Raw genomic sequence first — 15,062 nt, forward strand, 5'->3', positions numbered from 1 at the left:
CTACAGATAGGCTAACAAGGACAACAAGTAGGGCTAGGAGGAAAATGTTGGACCTAAAAGGCCCTAAAAATTTACAAACCCCTGTAAAAATTGATTTCTACTTCAGATCTTCAAGATTGCTCAAATCACTGCAAATTGGCTGAATGCTGGCCTTGCAAATTCAATGGAGACTATATCTTACCCTCAAGGGCCTAGATCTAGCTCAAAACCCCAACAACTCTTCTTGAATAGCTTGAATCTCACCTGCACAAATGAAAATAAATTTCCCAAAATCCCAATATATACAAAATTTGAAAATAAACCCCAATCCCTAGTCGCTGCAAACAAGGGTTAGAAAAAATAATTCTAGAAAAATTATATAGAAAAAATTATTTACAAGATATATACAAATATGCAATGTTTGTAAATAAAATATTTTTTGAGAATTTTTTTTTTTCAAATAATGACAATGGATCAATCTATTTTCGAAAAGTTAAGGTATTAACCAAAGTCACATAACTTTCCCGGAGGCCAAACAAGGTTGGCTCCCAAGGGCTAGTGTACCTGCAAATCTATATAATATTTCTTCAAGCAAACTTGTTAGACATATTGTGAATCAGATCACCTAAGATAGACCCAAAATCTACCAATAGAATGTTCTTATTACCGACAAATGGAATAACAAGCTTATATAAAAATTAAGCGCAATATAGGATTAACACAATAACTAGCATGTACCACAAATCCATGAGACAAGGACACCATGAACTGAACCCCAAAGTCTTTTATTATGATATTCAAACGTTTCTAGCAGATCAATTGATCAATACCAATGTTTACAAAATTAACATTGACCAAAGATGACCCAATAGTAGCAAAATGTCTTTTATTTATAGAGAAATCCCTCCAATTGGAAAATAACGGCTAGTTGGCTTGATCCCTGTCAAAATAATCTTTATCGTTGATAAATATTTGATCATCTTTTAATCTCTGTCGTCGAAAATATTTATTTTTGAGGAATTTTCGAATTTCTCTTAAAAACCATTTTTTATTAATCCAAAAATAAATATTTTGGATTAATTTCCTCAAAAATTTGACTTTGACTTAACCACCAAGGTCCAAGGGCTCAATTTTTCTTAAAATATCCATTTTTGCCTTGGTGGGGGACCTCCAAAAATTAACTTCTTTTTGACCCACGATTTTTTTGGTCATTTTCCACTTGGAGAAATTAATTTCTCTAAAATTAATTTTTGACTCTAAATTAATTAATTTTCTAGCTTAAGATTTAATTTTATTTTTGCCAGAAAAATTAATTAATTGACACAAGAGGGGATTAATTATTTTTTCCACCCTCAAATACTTTAGCCATGGTGTCTGATTGCGAGGGACCATGCACTAAAATATTTTTTACATTAGATATTACAAATTCAACCTTCAAAGGGGGAATACCCATTCATTATAGACCCTCAAAATAAATACCTAATTCTGCGACACAATATGATCTAGTAGATCAAGTGATCCATTATAAAATAATTTAACCAAATAGCTTAAATTATTTCCAAACCGCTTTTACAAAGACTCGATATAAAACTAGGACTCACCTAAGACTTCGTCAATAAATTCCACCCTAGCTTTGGGGTTTAAGCTGGAGGGAAAAACTCTGCCGATAATCCCTGTTTAGAAACAAACATAATGCGGTAAGATGAAAAACCTTCTAGGATGAAATTCATCGCCAAAACCAGAGGCTTACCTAGGTTGTTACATAATAAAATGGTCGTACTAGCATCATTTACATTACAACTTGCAGAAATTGGGTTTACAATGACATAAGAACTGGTTGGCTGATGATTATGAACTTTGAAAAAATTTGCACAACTGCTTCATTAGACTTGTGATAAAATAGGTACAACAGGTACCAAATCATTTGAGTCCATTTTGGACCAACCAAGTCACCTTTTGGACCACACACACAAACTTAGCTAGAATAGGAGTAAATTTGTCTTTCAATATCTCCACAATGGGCATGTTGATATTGCATATGTAGCTACTATTGCTGCACAAATTAGCAGGCCTAGTAAATAGGCTAAAGCTAGAGGGAACAACAACACTCTGGAACAAAAGCCCATTGTCACCACAACCTATGTCCCATTTGCTTCTCGAATTTTCACCGACGGGAGGAGTCCCAGTATCCCTCACTTGTGATAAATGTTCCTAGGAAATGTTTTAAGTGAGGCAAGGTAGCTTATTCACTGGAAAGGTTCAATGAAAGTACAAGATTTGGGATAAGCTAGGAGGAATTTCCAAGAAAAACCCTTTGAAATGAAGACCCGAGGTCTAAGGTCAAGATATTTGACGAGATGAAAGTTCATCCATGGTTAGGGTAGACAAGAGAAAAAGGCTATGAATGATATACTTCAACAAGTACTAAAGCTCAAGCCTTAAGGAAGTCCCCAAGTTGAAGGATTAGCACCTAGGGTTCCCTCTTGATGTAATGGCTAGGGCATCAATTTTTTGAAAATTCCACTGTGGGAATTCCACCAAAACTTGAGGATCACTAGGGGAGACACAAACGAAGAATTCTATCCGGATGGAATCCAAAATTCCTCCTTTGTAAAATTTCGCACCAAGCCCTAAAAAGCCTCCTTTTCCATAAAGGGACGAAGAAAAAAAGAAGAATGTATGGATAAAATTCAAGGGTGACCACCAAGGGACAAGAGGAAGTCTTAACTACCCCTTCAAGAATTTACCCTCTTTAATCAAGTTAATGGAGTTTCATGGATTAAATACAATTAGTATCCACTAGGAACATTCATTTCACATTATCAATGAATAATAATACATGCAAAGATTTCTCAAGATTACCGTTTTAGAACCACATTCAATAACTAGGGCACAAAATTTCATCAAGAGACAATATTTCATGCATTAGACATAGCGAAAATCAGAAATACACCATTAAAGATCACTTACAAGACAGTGCTGTTGAAATTTCTAAGTCTGACACGTTAGAAATCCCTACTGCATTTTTTGGTTTAATTTCTCCTACTTGTTTATTCCATTAACAAGTTATTTATACATATAAATACTGAAATAAACACAAATGCAACCTTAAGTCATATACAGATCCACAACTGAAATAACTAAGACAAACACACAAGGGACAACGTTATTTTTGGACAATCGTCCTTGGGAAAACCCACTGCAGGAAAATCTGTGCAAATAGATATGAGAGTTTTATTATTATGCAGATTCTTGAATACAACTAGGGTGCCAGAAATGGCTCACCCAACAGAGATTGTTACGTGGCAGTAATACCTCTTCTCAGAGACAAATATTCAGCTTCTCAGCTCTAGTCTGCCCCACAAAAATCCTTCTGGCGCTTCCTCTTGGCTCTGCGTCAGCCTTGCTAGCCTCAGCATAGCTCCTGAAGCCTCTGCGTTAGCCTCTTGGCTCTCTGCGTCAGCTCTTGGCCCCTTTGTGTCACCCACGCAGGCCTCTTTGCCTTTGTGCAGTCCCCAACTGCCTCTGCGTAGCTCCTGCTGCCTCTGTGTCAGCCTCTTTGGTCTCTGCCCCGACCCTCTGGCACTATCCCTGCCTCTCTGCTATGTACTCACTGCCCCTCGCTGCAATAGACCACTAGCTTGAATTTTCTCAGCAAGCCCCGCTCTAGAAAATTGAATTCACTGATCAATCTTGGTGTATCTCCAACTGACCCTCAAGCCTCCTCTTATACTTTTCTTGTTGAGTCTTCAACGACCGAGATTAAGTCCTTAATCAACAACTAAGATTAGATTTGGCTTGCTCCATGTCATTTAGAACATTCTCACCTAGTTTTATATTAATACCCATTAATATTTTAATTTTCCTAAGTCTAGGCTTAGGAACCCCATTAAAAATATTAATTATTTTAATATCTCTCCAATCGGGTGGAATTTCTCCAAACCATTTTTGGGTCTTAAAGATCTTATGTGCCTTAGCCTCTCCACCAATTTTCATGGCTAGAGCACATCCAATGCTACCATAAATCAACACTCCCTCTTAGCGAGGAATGTACTCTAGTAATGCTCCACCACTGAAACATCACACTGATTCTTCCACACCGGTACTTGCGCTGATGCTTGGCCTACTGCCTCACATCATCTGCACTGCTGCTTCCTGTACTGCTGCCCATGACATTGCCACTGCCACTGCTACATCTGTACTGCAATTCCCTCTCAATATGCTGCCCATGCTGCCCCTAGCACTGCGACTGCTAACTGCTGCAGTGCAACTCAGTTACCGAGAAGTAGGTAACTGACTTCTCCCAAATACTAACATCCCAGTCAGTCTGGAAGCCACATGAAACTGAAGCTGCCTTTGCTGCTATACCATTCTCCCTTAGCTGCTACTACACTGTTGCATACAACTCTGTGCCTCTCGCACTGCTACACCCTCCACTGTGCTGCCTCAGATTTCTGCACCCAGGCACTGCCTTGTTGCTATACTACACTTTGCTCCACCCGACATCTGTCATTCTGCTACTGTCGTTAAGGGCTCCTGTAACCGGATATGATCCAAGAGTTTAAGCATCTCAAGGATCATGCCCCTAGTATGTAGTCCTCTTGACTACTACTTGATGTCTCCCCACCTCTTCTTTAGAGGTGCATGAGCACTCATGGCACAATCGTCATTAGTCTCGACCTCTTTCTCTAGCTTAGCTGGAGCTGCCTTTGAATCAGAAGCCTCTCTCTTGTTTTTCTTCCTGGGACACTGGGATGCATAATGTCCCAACTCCCCCACAATGGAAGCAATTCACCTTGGAGATATCCTTCTTCTTCCTTTTCCCTTACTGTCCCGTAGATGCTAGAGCCACATCCTCCTCCTCCTCTTTCTTGATTCGACTTCCTTTGCCACTACTCCCTCCTTGGTCAACCTCCTGATCTCTTCTTGGCGAAGAGCAACCCACATCTCCTCCCATCCTGGAAGAGTAGCTCTACCCAAAATGCCTTGGACAAATGTCTCCCACTCCTCGGAGACTGCATTCAGGGCGGTCCTCACCATGAACTCAGGATCCGATGTAGACCCTCTGGAAGTAAGTTGGTCACGAATCTCGTGCAATCTGAGGAGGAACGGATCTATCTGCTCTCCCTTCTGCGTTTGATATGACCATAGTTGATTCTCCAATGGCATCTTCCGCTGCACGGAAGTGCCCTGATACAAGGTCATCAAAGTATCCGACATCTCCTTTGTTGTGTTCTTTTCAACAATATGTGGTATGACATGATCTTTGACCCTGTCTAGGATCATGCACTTCGCCCTTGCCATTGCATCCTCATACTTCTCATTTTCAGCTGGGTCAACCGGGATAGCCATGGTTCTCAAGGCAAAGTCCTTGATGCGATGTCGATCCAGCACTGCCAGGATTCTAGCCTTCCAGATGACAAAGTTGGAAGCCCCGTCCAACCTGTCATGATCCCTTAGTCCGTTTATTGCCATTTCAGCTCCTCTTCTGGACTCCCTCTGAGTTTCTACTCCCCTCCTTGAAATCTCCCTCTAAGTCCTAATTTCCTCCCGCCAAATGTCGAACCGCTTCTCTCCAATCCTCCTTGCAACTGCAATTTGGATCTTGATTTCTAGGCTAGAAATCCGTCTAGGTAGCGACTCCCTCTACCTTGGTTCTATCCCCTTAGGTATTGTTCTATACTGACAGAAACAACACCCCACCAACTTCTCAATCACAATCTGTCCACAACTCCCCAAGCCTTGACAATTGAAGAAACTGAGCCTTTCAGGTTGCGCAATCCCGACAACGAAAAAATATGCTCCTCTTGGCCATAATGTCGATCCTTCCTGGCTGAGAAAGATGACCGGGCACTGCGTAGGTCTGATCTACCCCTCTGCCTCTGTGTTGGCCCTCCTCCTGGCTCGAAATGATGACGCAGGTCCTTTGCATCACTTCTTCTCTGCTGCTTCTGTTCTAAAACATCGTTGTCTCTCAGGAAAACTGCTACTGCTGCAAATTCTTCAGATTACTGCTGGTGCCTTCAGTTCTCCTGTGACCTGCACTGCTCTGATACCATGTTGAAATTTCTAAGTCCAACACGTTAGAAATCCCTACTGCATTTTTTGGTTTAATTTCTCCTACTTGTTTATTCCATTAACAAGTTATTTATACATATAAATATTGAAATAAACACAAATGCAACCTTAACTCATATAGAGATCCACAATTGAAATAATTGAGACAAACACACAAGGGACATGTTATTTTGGACAATTGTCCTCGGAAAAACACAATGCAGGAAAACCGGTGAAACATATATGAGGGTTTTATTATTATGCAGATTCTTGAGTACAACTAGGGTGCCAGAAATGGCTCACCCAATAGAGATTGTTACACAACAGTAATATCGCTTCTTGGAGACAGATATTCAACTTCTCAACTCTAGTCTGCCCCACGAAAATCCTTCCGGTGCTTCCTTTTGGCTCTACGTTAGCCTTGCTAGCCTTAGCGTAGCTCCTGAAGCCTCTGTGTCAGCCCCCTCGGTCTTTGCGTGAGTTCTTGGCCCCTCTGCGTCACCCACGCAGGCCTCTCTGGCTCTGCGTAGTCCCCAGCTGCTTTTGTGTAGCTCCTACTGCCTCTGTGTCAGCCTCTTCGGTCTCTGCACTGACCCTCTGGCACTATCCTTGCCTCTCTGCTATGTACTTACTGCCCCTTGCTGCAACAGACCACTAACTCGAATTTTCTTAGCAAGCCCCGCTCTAGAAAATTGAACTGACTGATCAATCTTGGTGTATCTCCCACTGACCCTCAAGCCTCCTCTTATACTTTTCCTATTGAGTCTTCAATGACCGAGATTAAGTCCCTAATCAATGGCTAAGATTAGATTTGGCTTGATCCATGTCACTTAGAACATTCTCACCTAGTTTTATATTAATACCCATTAATATTTTAATTTTCCTAAGTTTAGACTTAGGAACCCCATTAAAAATATTAATTATTTTAATATCTCTCCAACCGGGTGGAATTTTCCTAAACCATTTATGGGTCTTGGAGATCTTATGTGCCTTAGCTCTCCACCAATTTTCATGGCTAGAGCACATCTGATGCTACCACAAATCAACAAATGCGTAGTATACCATCCATTAGCAAGACATTATAGGCTCCAATAAAGATAGTGAAAAGATCCAAACATCAAAATTCATCCATACACATCCAAATCCTTCACCAAATTGCAGGTCTGAAATCTCTAATAAACCTTACAAAAATCCCAAGTGATGATGATCTGAAGTGAGAGAGAGTCACTCTTATTTATACAAGTCTAATGAGTTTTAATTCTAAAAGAAGAAGCCCCTAACATAACAAATGATGTGAACCTTGGTTACAAGCCAACCAAGATAGCTTAAACTTTAATTGTTGTTTAATTTTTCTTTTAGTCCATGTAATTAATGGGAAGTGCTCTCCAAGGCTAGCATTGAGGCCTCATGTGCTGAGAATGAGGGTGAGGGCCTCAAAAGTGTTGAATAAGAGGGGGATGCCCTCAGATTGCTACAAAACATCTTGAAACCTCAGGTTGGGCTCAGTGGGCTCCAAATGGGTCTCATGGGTCTCCAAATGGCTCAAGATCAAGTTGATGCTCCATTAATGAGGGCTAGAAGATGACACATGCCCTCCCATGTCTCTCTGGGTGAGACAAAACCTCCTCTAGGCCCTGGATCAACTGCCAAGTGTTGGGTGCAATCATGCAATGTGTAGCCGACTGAGAAACATGGTCCAAGTGCATCATCATCTTTGTATATTTGGGGCACGAACAAGCAATGTGGTGGTGTTGAAGAAGTCCATGGCGTGACAATCAATGCTCTACAAGACTGGAGGCCCATGGCTCTCAACGCTCACCCTACAAGTACCATTGTGACCCTCTAGAAGGTGTGGATCCCGTATAGGGAGGCCAAGCCCAAGATGAAGACTCAATTGTAATTTTGTATAAGATCTAATGCGTCTCCTCACCTTTCAATACAATTAATTATTATTGCAATTGAGTAAATAAGTTTGCTAATCAAGGGAAAAAATGGACACTTCATGGTGGCATGCCCTTCCAAATGAGCTTTAAACATGTTACCTTGCTCGACAAGAGAGGTTAATGAAGGACCCTATTAGGTGGTTTCAACCTCTAAGGGGGTGACTGGTCCACGGTACATCCATCAGATGATAGGTGTCACATGAAATAGTGATGGAACGGAGTGGGGGCAAAAGGGGAGGCTCTAGGCTACATGCAATGGTACAAGGGTAACTACAATGAAGGAAACCCATACATGGGTGTATGAATGTAGGAGGGAGCAATCGTGGTACATGAGTTACCTCGACCTTTGTTTTTCCACCCTTTTTCATATGCCTTTTTCCTTTTGTTGCTTTTTCTTCATTTTACTGCTCAGGGCTCAAAAGGGATGAGAGCATGATGTGTAAGATGTAGTAGTGAATACCCCTTTAAGGTGGGGCAATTAATTTCCCATTGGGGGTTGTGACAATCATGGGTTCCTTAATGATGCAAGGGGCACTCATAGGTGCCCTAGGAATCATGGTGATGGCCATAATGATAGGGGATAGAGCTCATGCTTGGCTTTTGCCCACATGCTAAATTTTAATGTCCTAACCATCTTTTGCATTTTGTGGTACATTTCTTGTTGTATGTGGCTATATAATAATTTTGTCTTTCTTTTTAGCTGCATGAACCTCCAATGCATTGTTCTAGGTCCTCGACCCAAGGTGTGGGCAAGGGGAAGGGGAGGCTAACACCTTGTGGACCCAATGGACAAATGTGGACCCATATGGGGAAAATGTGAAAAGGGCTTGTAATGAGTGGAGGTGAGTGAGATATATGGTATTGGGAAGCAAGACCACGCAACCAAAATTAGGATTTCCCAAGTGGTGCCACTCCTAAAGCTAGTAGCCAATAAAGGATATCCCACAGGACTAAGATACAAGATTAACCCCCAAGTTGAGGTAAGGGAACAAGAGTACAGTCAAAGGCTGTTCTTTCAGCCAAATGCCCCCACTAATCCATGACCAGATGTGCCCAAGAAAAGCAAACATAAACACCCAATTACATAATGAAAATCCAAAATCATATCTTCAGGGTTTGATGGCCCACCTTCAAACATACGATCATAACAAATGAGTGAGGGCACACAATGGCTGGCTCAGGCGACAGAGAATAGTAGCACATTGAGCTGTCATGTTGCTGCAAGGGGCTACTGGCTGCCGAGTGAAGACAAATCTAGGAGAAAATTTGTCCTATAGGGGTCACCCACTGGTGGTGGGTAACAAATACTCCTATCTAGGTTTATGCCCTAGTTACATGGCATGTATTTCGATTGGGTATAACTTCATTGATTTTTCGAGGTCAATCATCGGAGAAAAATGTTTTCCACTTTGTCATTGAATCTATTGGGTTTGATATGCACTTGTATTTTATTGGTAATATTTGTGTATGAGTGGGGCTGAGATGTGCTTGCATTTTGCTGGGATATTTTGCATGTGTGGGTCTTCCTTGGTTGTCCTTGTCATGGTAGGTTGCATCTATTAATGGGTCTTGTTTGTAGGTCTAATGGGTATGGTTGTCCATCATCTCGTTTTTGTGATATGTTAGCTACCAAGGTTTTTGATACTTGTGCAGGTATGCTGTTGTTCTTTCAATCGTTTATCTTCTGTGCACGTGTATTGGGCCAGTTTTTTCTGCAATTTATTGCATGACAATCTGTTCTACTATATATTTTCATTAAAATTTAATTATATTATGGATTTTTTGAAAACCAAGTCATTGAATTTGAGTTGATCTGAGTTATTTTGAGTTTGAGTTGAAAACTGAGTTGATAGGTGGCTGAGTCAAAGTTCGAATCTGAGTGTTAAAACTACGGTTGATTAGCACCTAGGCAAGACATCCCCCATTGGAGATTTGGTGTTTGGTGCTTTGCAATACTTGCATGTATTTGCATATCTCTTTGTCTTTTTGCTCCATGTTCTGAGACTTTGGAGCTTAGTTTAGATTGTATTTAGTATAGAGTAGTTCTATCTATATTATGATTTTCTATGAGTGACTTTTGTGCTGCCACTTTGTGTTTCATTCTGTTGTACTTAGCAATCACATTGACCTATTTGTGGTCATTTGTTGGACACATATGACCAATAGAAACTTCAGTGCCATAACTTGTTTGTCACTCAACTAATAAGCATCAATGCAACTAAAATGAATTCCACTGATAACAAAACCTATGTGAAAGCTGAATCAAAGGCTTGAGGGCTGAGAGGTGTGCTTTTCCTTAGGGTACAAATTGGCTATATCTTGTGCAACCTTTAGACCTTAGCTATGATATTCTATATTAGCTAGTTGGTAGTGTTGCACATGAATGTAATCTTGTGACTTCCTATAGGTGCTCATTAATTGGAGATAAAAACTAAAATGAAGGTTGTGAAAATGGAAATAAGGAACACCTAAAATGAAGCTCAGTTGTTTAATATAGTGTATTCATTACATACAATATGAGAGTAATTAGATTATGGATTAAAAGGTGGATTTTTTTTCCATTGCATTAGATTGTTGCCATTGTAATTGAAGATTTGGTTTACCCTTCCTTTGGAATGTATTTGTCTGAAAGATGATCATATTGATAATTGCCCATTATTTTTACATTAGTATCACATTATAGCTTAATTGATAATGGGAGATTTTAAATTTTTGCTGATGTTCCGTGGCTGCATTTTGTGCATATGAATTCTACCATTTTTATCTTTCATGATTTAGAATATTAGAATGAGTAAAAATTTCATGTCTGTTATGTTCTACGAATGCAGGGGACAAAGCTGGTGTACAAGCACTTTGCAACTCTATACTTTGTATTTGTATTTGACGACTGTGAAAATGAGTTGGCGATTCTCGACCTCATACAAGGTGATATTTTTTATTCATCTGTGGTAGAAATTTCTGTCCTTTATAGGAAAAGTATCATGTATGTGTTTGTTAGAATAGGATTGTATGGCATTGGCACAGCCTACTGGCTATGCATGCATGTCCATTATAGAGGACAATATTGTGCCATTATTTTATGGCTATAGTTTTTTTCTACTTCTGAAAGTATTATCTTCTTGTTTGGAAGGATTAGATAAGGTTGTCAAATGACCATTTACGATTAATTGATTCTGGCCATTTGTCGGATTATATAAAGTTGGCATTGGCACAGGTTGTCTATACAAATGCCCAGTTACGGTTAGTTGATTATGGCCATTTGTAGATGTCATGCAGAGGGGTGTGTTAGCTGCCATGACTGGTGTGCAGGAATTGACATTATTTTACAAGCCTTGTAAATATCTGTGAGACAAATTAAGATTTAGAATTCACATGGTAGGGTAGTCAGGCCTTTTTCTTGTAACATATTATTTGGCCAATCTACTCTAGTGGACCTGTTAATGTCTAAATTCATGAAAAGTAATTCTTTGAATATGGTGTACAACAATGATAGCTCTGCTTCGCTAGAGAATTATCTAAATTATGAAAACTAATCTTTGAATATGATGTACAACCTCAAAGATAACTCTGCTTTGCTAGTGGTAATCAAGCAGATTTATGCAAGAAATAGGTGCTCAGTTCAAAGTAATAAAAGACTGATATGAAGGCAATGATCGAGTTTGGAAGACAAGGTTAAAAGCATAGTTTCACCACGTTTCCGGGACGTGGGGACAAGGGAGCGGGGAAACATAGGAGCGACCTATGCAAAATCTCCCCACCAATTTTTAGGAAACATGGGGGGACGTTGGGGTCTTTAATACAAGGGAACCCGACAAAAATAGTAAAATACTAAAAAATTATAAATATATCATTGAAATTTTATAATTTAACTGTCTTTATCATTATATAACACTTACATCATGAAGGATAAATCGATGAATCATATAACTGAAACAAATTTAAAATGAAAAGCATGATACAATCATACATGTAACTGTAACATTGTACAATGAAAATAAAAGTTTAAACCATATTGAAGTTCCAACTGTGAATACTGAATATTGAAATAAAAGTAAAGTTTGATACATCAAGATTCAAATTTTTATAGAGTCAAGTCTAATATATCATATATCAAGATTCAAAACAAACTAAAGTCTACAACTGAAGTTCGAAACAAAAAAGTAGATAACATAAGAACATATCAAATGAAAAATGAGCATAACTGCTTAAGGTAATGCCCCGCTAGTCTCTACATCCAACTGTTGCATGAGTAAATCAGGATCAACCATGTCACCATCTGAATAAGAATCACTTGCATTCTCAAACATGCTAAGAGGCACACCAACTAACCCCATCTGTGTCTCATCAAGGCCCTCCTCCATATCTACCTATGCATCATCCTTTGGATCAAAATCCCATCGTGTTGTTGGTCCCTCCAAATATGAAATAACCAAAAAAACCCTTCCCCCCATCGATTCATAGTATATTTATAATATTTTATAAAAAAAACTAGGGATTTGAATTTTTTATTATTATTTGACCTCAATTTTTTTTGGAAACGCAAGAAGCATTTCCTCTTTTGGGAGGAAATGCCCCCCCCTTCAAGTTTCCTCCCGTTTTTGTTTTCTGGGGACGTGGGGAAACGTCCCCTAGATGCCCCCACGTCCCCGGAGCGCAAGGAAGCACGAAGACATGTTTCCCAAGGGGGGGGACGCGTCCTCGTGGAACACTGGTTAAAAAGAACTTGTTAATTTTTTGAGTGCTCCATTGTTCTTTGCTTTCATAATTGCATTTACATCCTTATTCACCATTTACATATGCATTCATCTTATAACGTCATTAGCAACATTTGCAATTATATAGAAAGAACAACTTATGCAGTGAATATATATATAATAGAACGAAAAGGAAGAAAAGCATGCACACTAGAGATAAATTGTAAGCCAAATCTCAGAGAGGGCTTTTCTTGCACCTTAGAGAGGCCTTTTTCTCGCACCTCAAAAGCCTTAAATATTTCACTGAAAATCACAGACAAACCTTAGCTATTCAAATTTGCCCCTTTGAAGATCAATACGGCCCTTGGAGGAGGCCGACCTTAAAAAATGATTTTTAAATTTCAAATTAAAATTATTTTCCCTCCAAGTCCGACTTTGAATATTGATGGCGTGAAACACTTATTATTAATTTTAATTCATATTCTTCAAGATACAAATCTATGACAATTAATTTGAATTTCATCTTTTGGTAATCAAGGGAAATTCTTCCCGAAGCTACCCCACAACTTAACACTCCCTCTCAGCTAGGGAGGAATTTTATCATAGCTACATCATGGAAAATATCGAGTGAACATATCTTCAATCATAAGAAGGAAAGATAGTGGTGTCATTAATAAGACTTAGCTCATATCATCTCGTGAAAGAGGAAGAATCCATAACGAATGGTAGGGGAGATCAACCCTCCAAATCCTACTGAACGCGAAGACATATCTCATAACTGTATCTATAAGACATCCATCTTATCATATCTCAACATAACTCAATCATTCGCTGAAGATAAAAAAATCATCATCATAGGGGAGCATTCGACTTCTACCCTAGGTCCAATATTCAATTTGATAATTCATTATTGTCATTAAGCCATATCTCGTCTATTGAAGTTTCTAAGTTTAGTTAATTTAGAAACCCTTCATGCGCTTTTTCTGATTTATTCCTACCTACTTGTTAATTTTTCTTTAACAAGTTATTTACAAAGTAAATACTAAAAATAAACACCAGTGCATGCTCAACATATTACGGATCAACAACTAAAAGAAACAAGAACAAACACACCACATGCCACCATTATTTTTGGACCAATGTCCCCGGAAAAACCCAATGCGGGAAAACCAATGCAACTATCTGAGGGTTTTCTTATTAAGAAATATCAGAGTACAATTTGGGTTCTGTAACTGGCCTACCAAACAAAGATTTTCCTTAGCAACTATACCTCACAGTTTGAGATAAATCCCTTGGCTAAAACCTCAGAAAACCCTTCCAGTAGTTCCTCAGCACAAAACTGCTCCTGCAACCCCAGCGTCTGCCCAATCTGGACTGCGTCAACCCCTCTATGTCTCACGCTAGCCGTGCATCAGCCTTTCTTGGCCTGCATCAGCCCCAGGAGGCCTTGCGTCAACTCTGGGAGCCTCTGCGTCAGCTATGCTGGCCCCTTTGGTGCTTTGCATAGCACTTGGCTGCCTCTGTGTGGCTCTGCGTGAGTCCTTGCTGGCTCTGCGTCCCATCCTTGGCTGCTGCTTTGCTTTCCCGACACAATCTCTGCCTTCTCTGTTCCTCTGTACTCAATGCCCCTTAGCTGCTCTCCCAATCATTGATTCTATCTCTCTTAGCAAACCCGCTCTAGAGAATAGAATGACTGATCATCTAGTGTAATCTCCAAGTGACCCTCAAGCCTCCTCTTATACTTTTCCTGTTGATGATTCAACTGCCGAGATTAAGTCCCTAATCAACGACTAAGATTAGATCTGGCTTGATCCATGTCTTTTGGACCACTCTAACATAGATTCATATTAATACACATTAAAATTTTATTTTCCCTAAGTTTAAACCTAGGGACTCCATTAAAAATAGTAATTATTTTAATATCTCTTGATCTATTTAGAATTTTCCCAAACCCTTTTTGGGTATTGGAGATCTCATGTGCCCCAACCTCTCCACCAAATTTCGTGGCTAGAGCACATCCGATGCTACCCCAAATCAACAGTCTCGACTCATCTTTGCTTATCTCTATGTGATGAATAATCTCGAATTTAAAGAAGAAGAAGAAGTTGACATCATAGGGGAGTCCAACTCAACCCATAGGAACATCAGAGAGCTTAACCCAATCTGAAACAACATCAGGGAGCCCTGCTCAACCTGAAACCACATCGGGGAGCCCAACTCAACCCTCTATCCAATAGGTGAGATCAACTTAACGCAAGGGCAAGGATCACACTTTGAGGATCGAAAGAGGGTGGGTCACAAGACCCTGCTACCTGTTGAGAAATCTACGACAACTAGATTAGGTGATTTCTCTTACTTAGATAACTGCTTGTGATGTATTTTTACTTAA

General features: G+C 39.6%; 1 protein-coding gene across 4 annotated transcripts in view; it reads left to right on the plus strand.

The window, feature by feature from the left end:
* Nucleotides 1-15,062, plus strand: part of LOC149259765 (Clathrin adaptor complex small chain family protein) — a 220,802-nt gene that overhangs the window by 130,591 nt on the left and 75,149 nt on the right. For 2 of the 4 annotated variants that reach the window (XM_089419113.1, XM_089419115.1), the window contains exon 4: nt 10,808-10,904. The exons of the other annotated variants lie outside the window; for them this stretch is intronic. In XM_089419113.1, the coding sequence (XP_089275239.1) occupies nt 10,808-10,904 (97 nt within the window). The remainder of the gene's footprint in view (nt 1-10,807; nt 10,905-15,062) is intronic. 4 annotated transcript variants of the gene reach the window in all.

This window comes from Pinus tabuliformis, chromosome 6, assembly GCF_031772625.1.
Source record: "Pinus tabuliformis cultivar Carrire ecotype Pingquan chromosome 6, CPIR1, whole genome shotgun sequence".
Lineage (NCBI taxonomy): Eukaryota > Viridiplantae > Streptophyta > Pinopsida > Pinales > Pinaceae > Pinus > Pinus tabuliformis.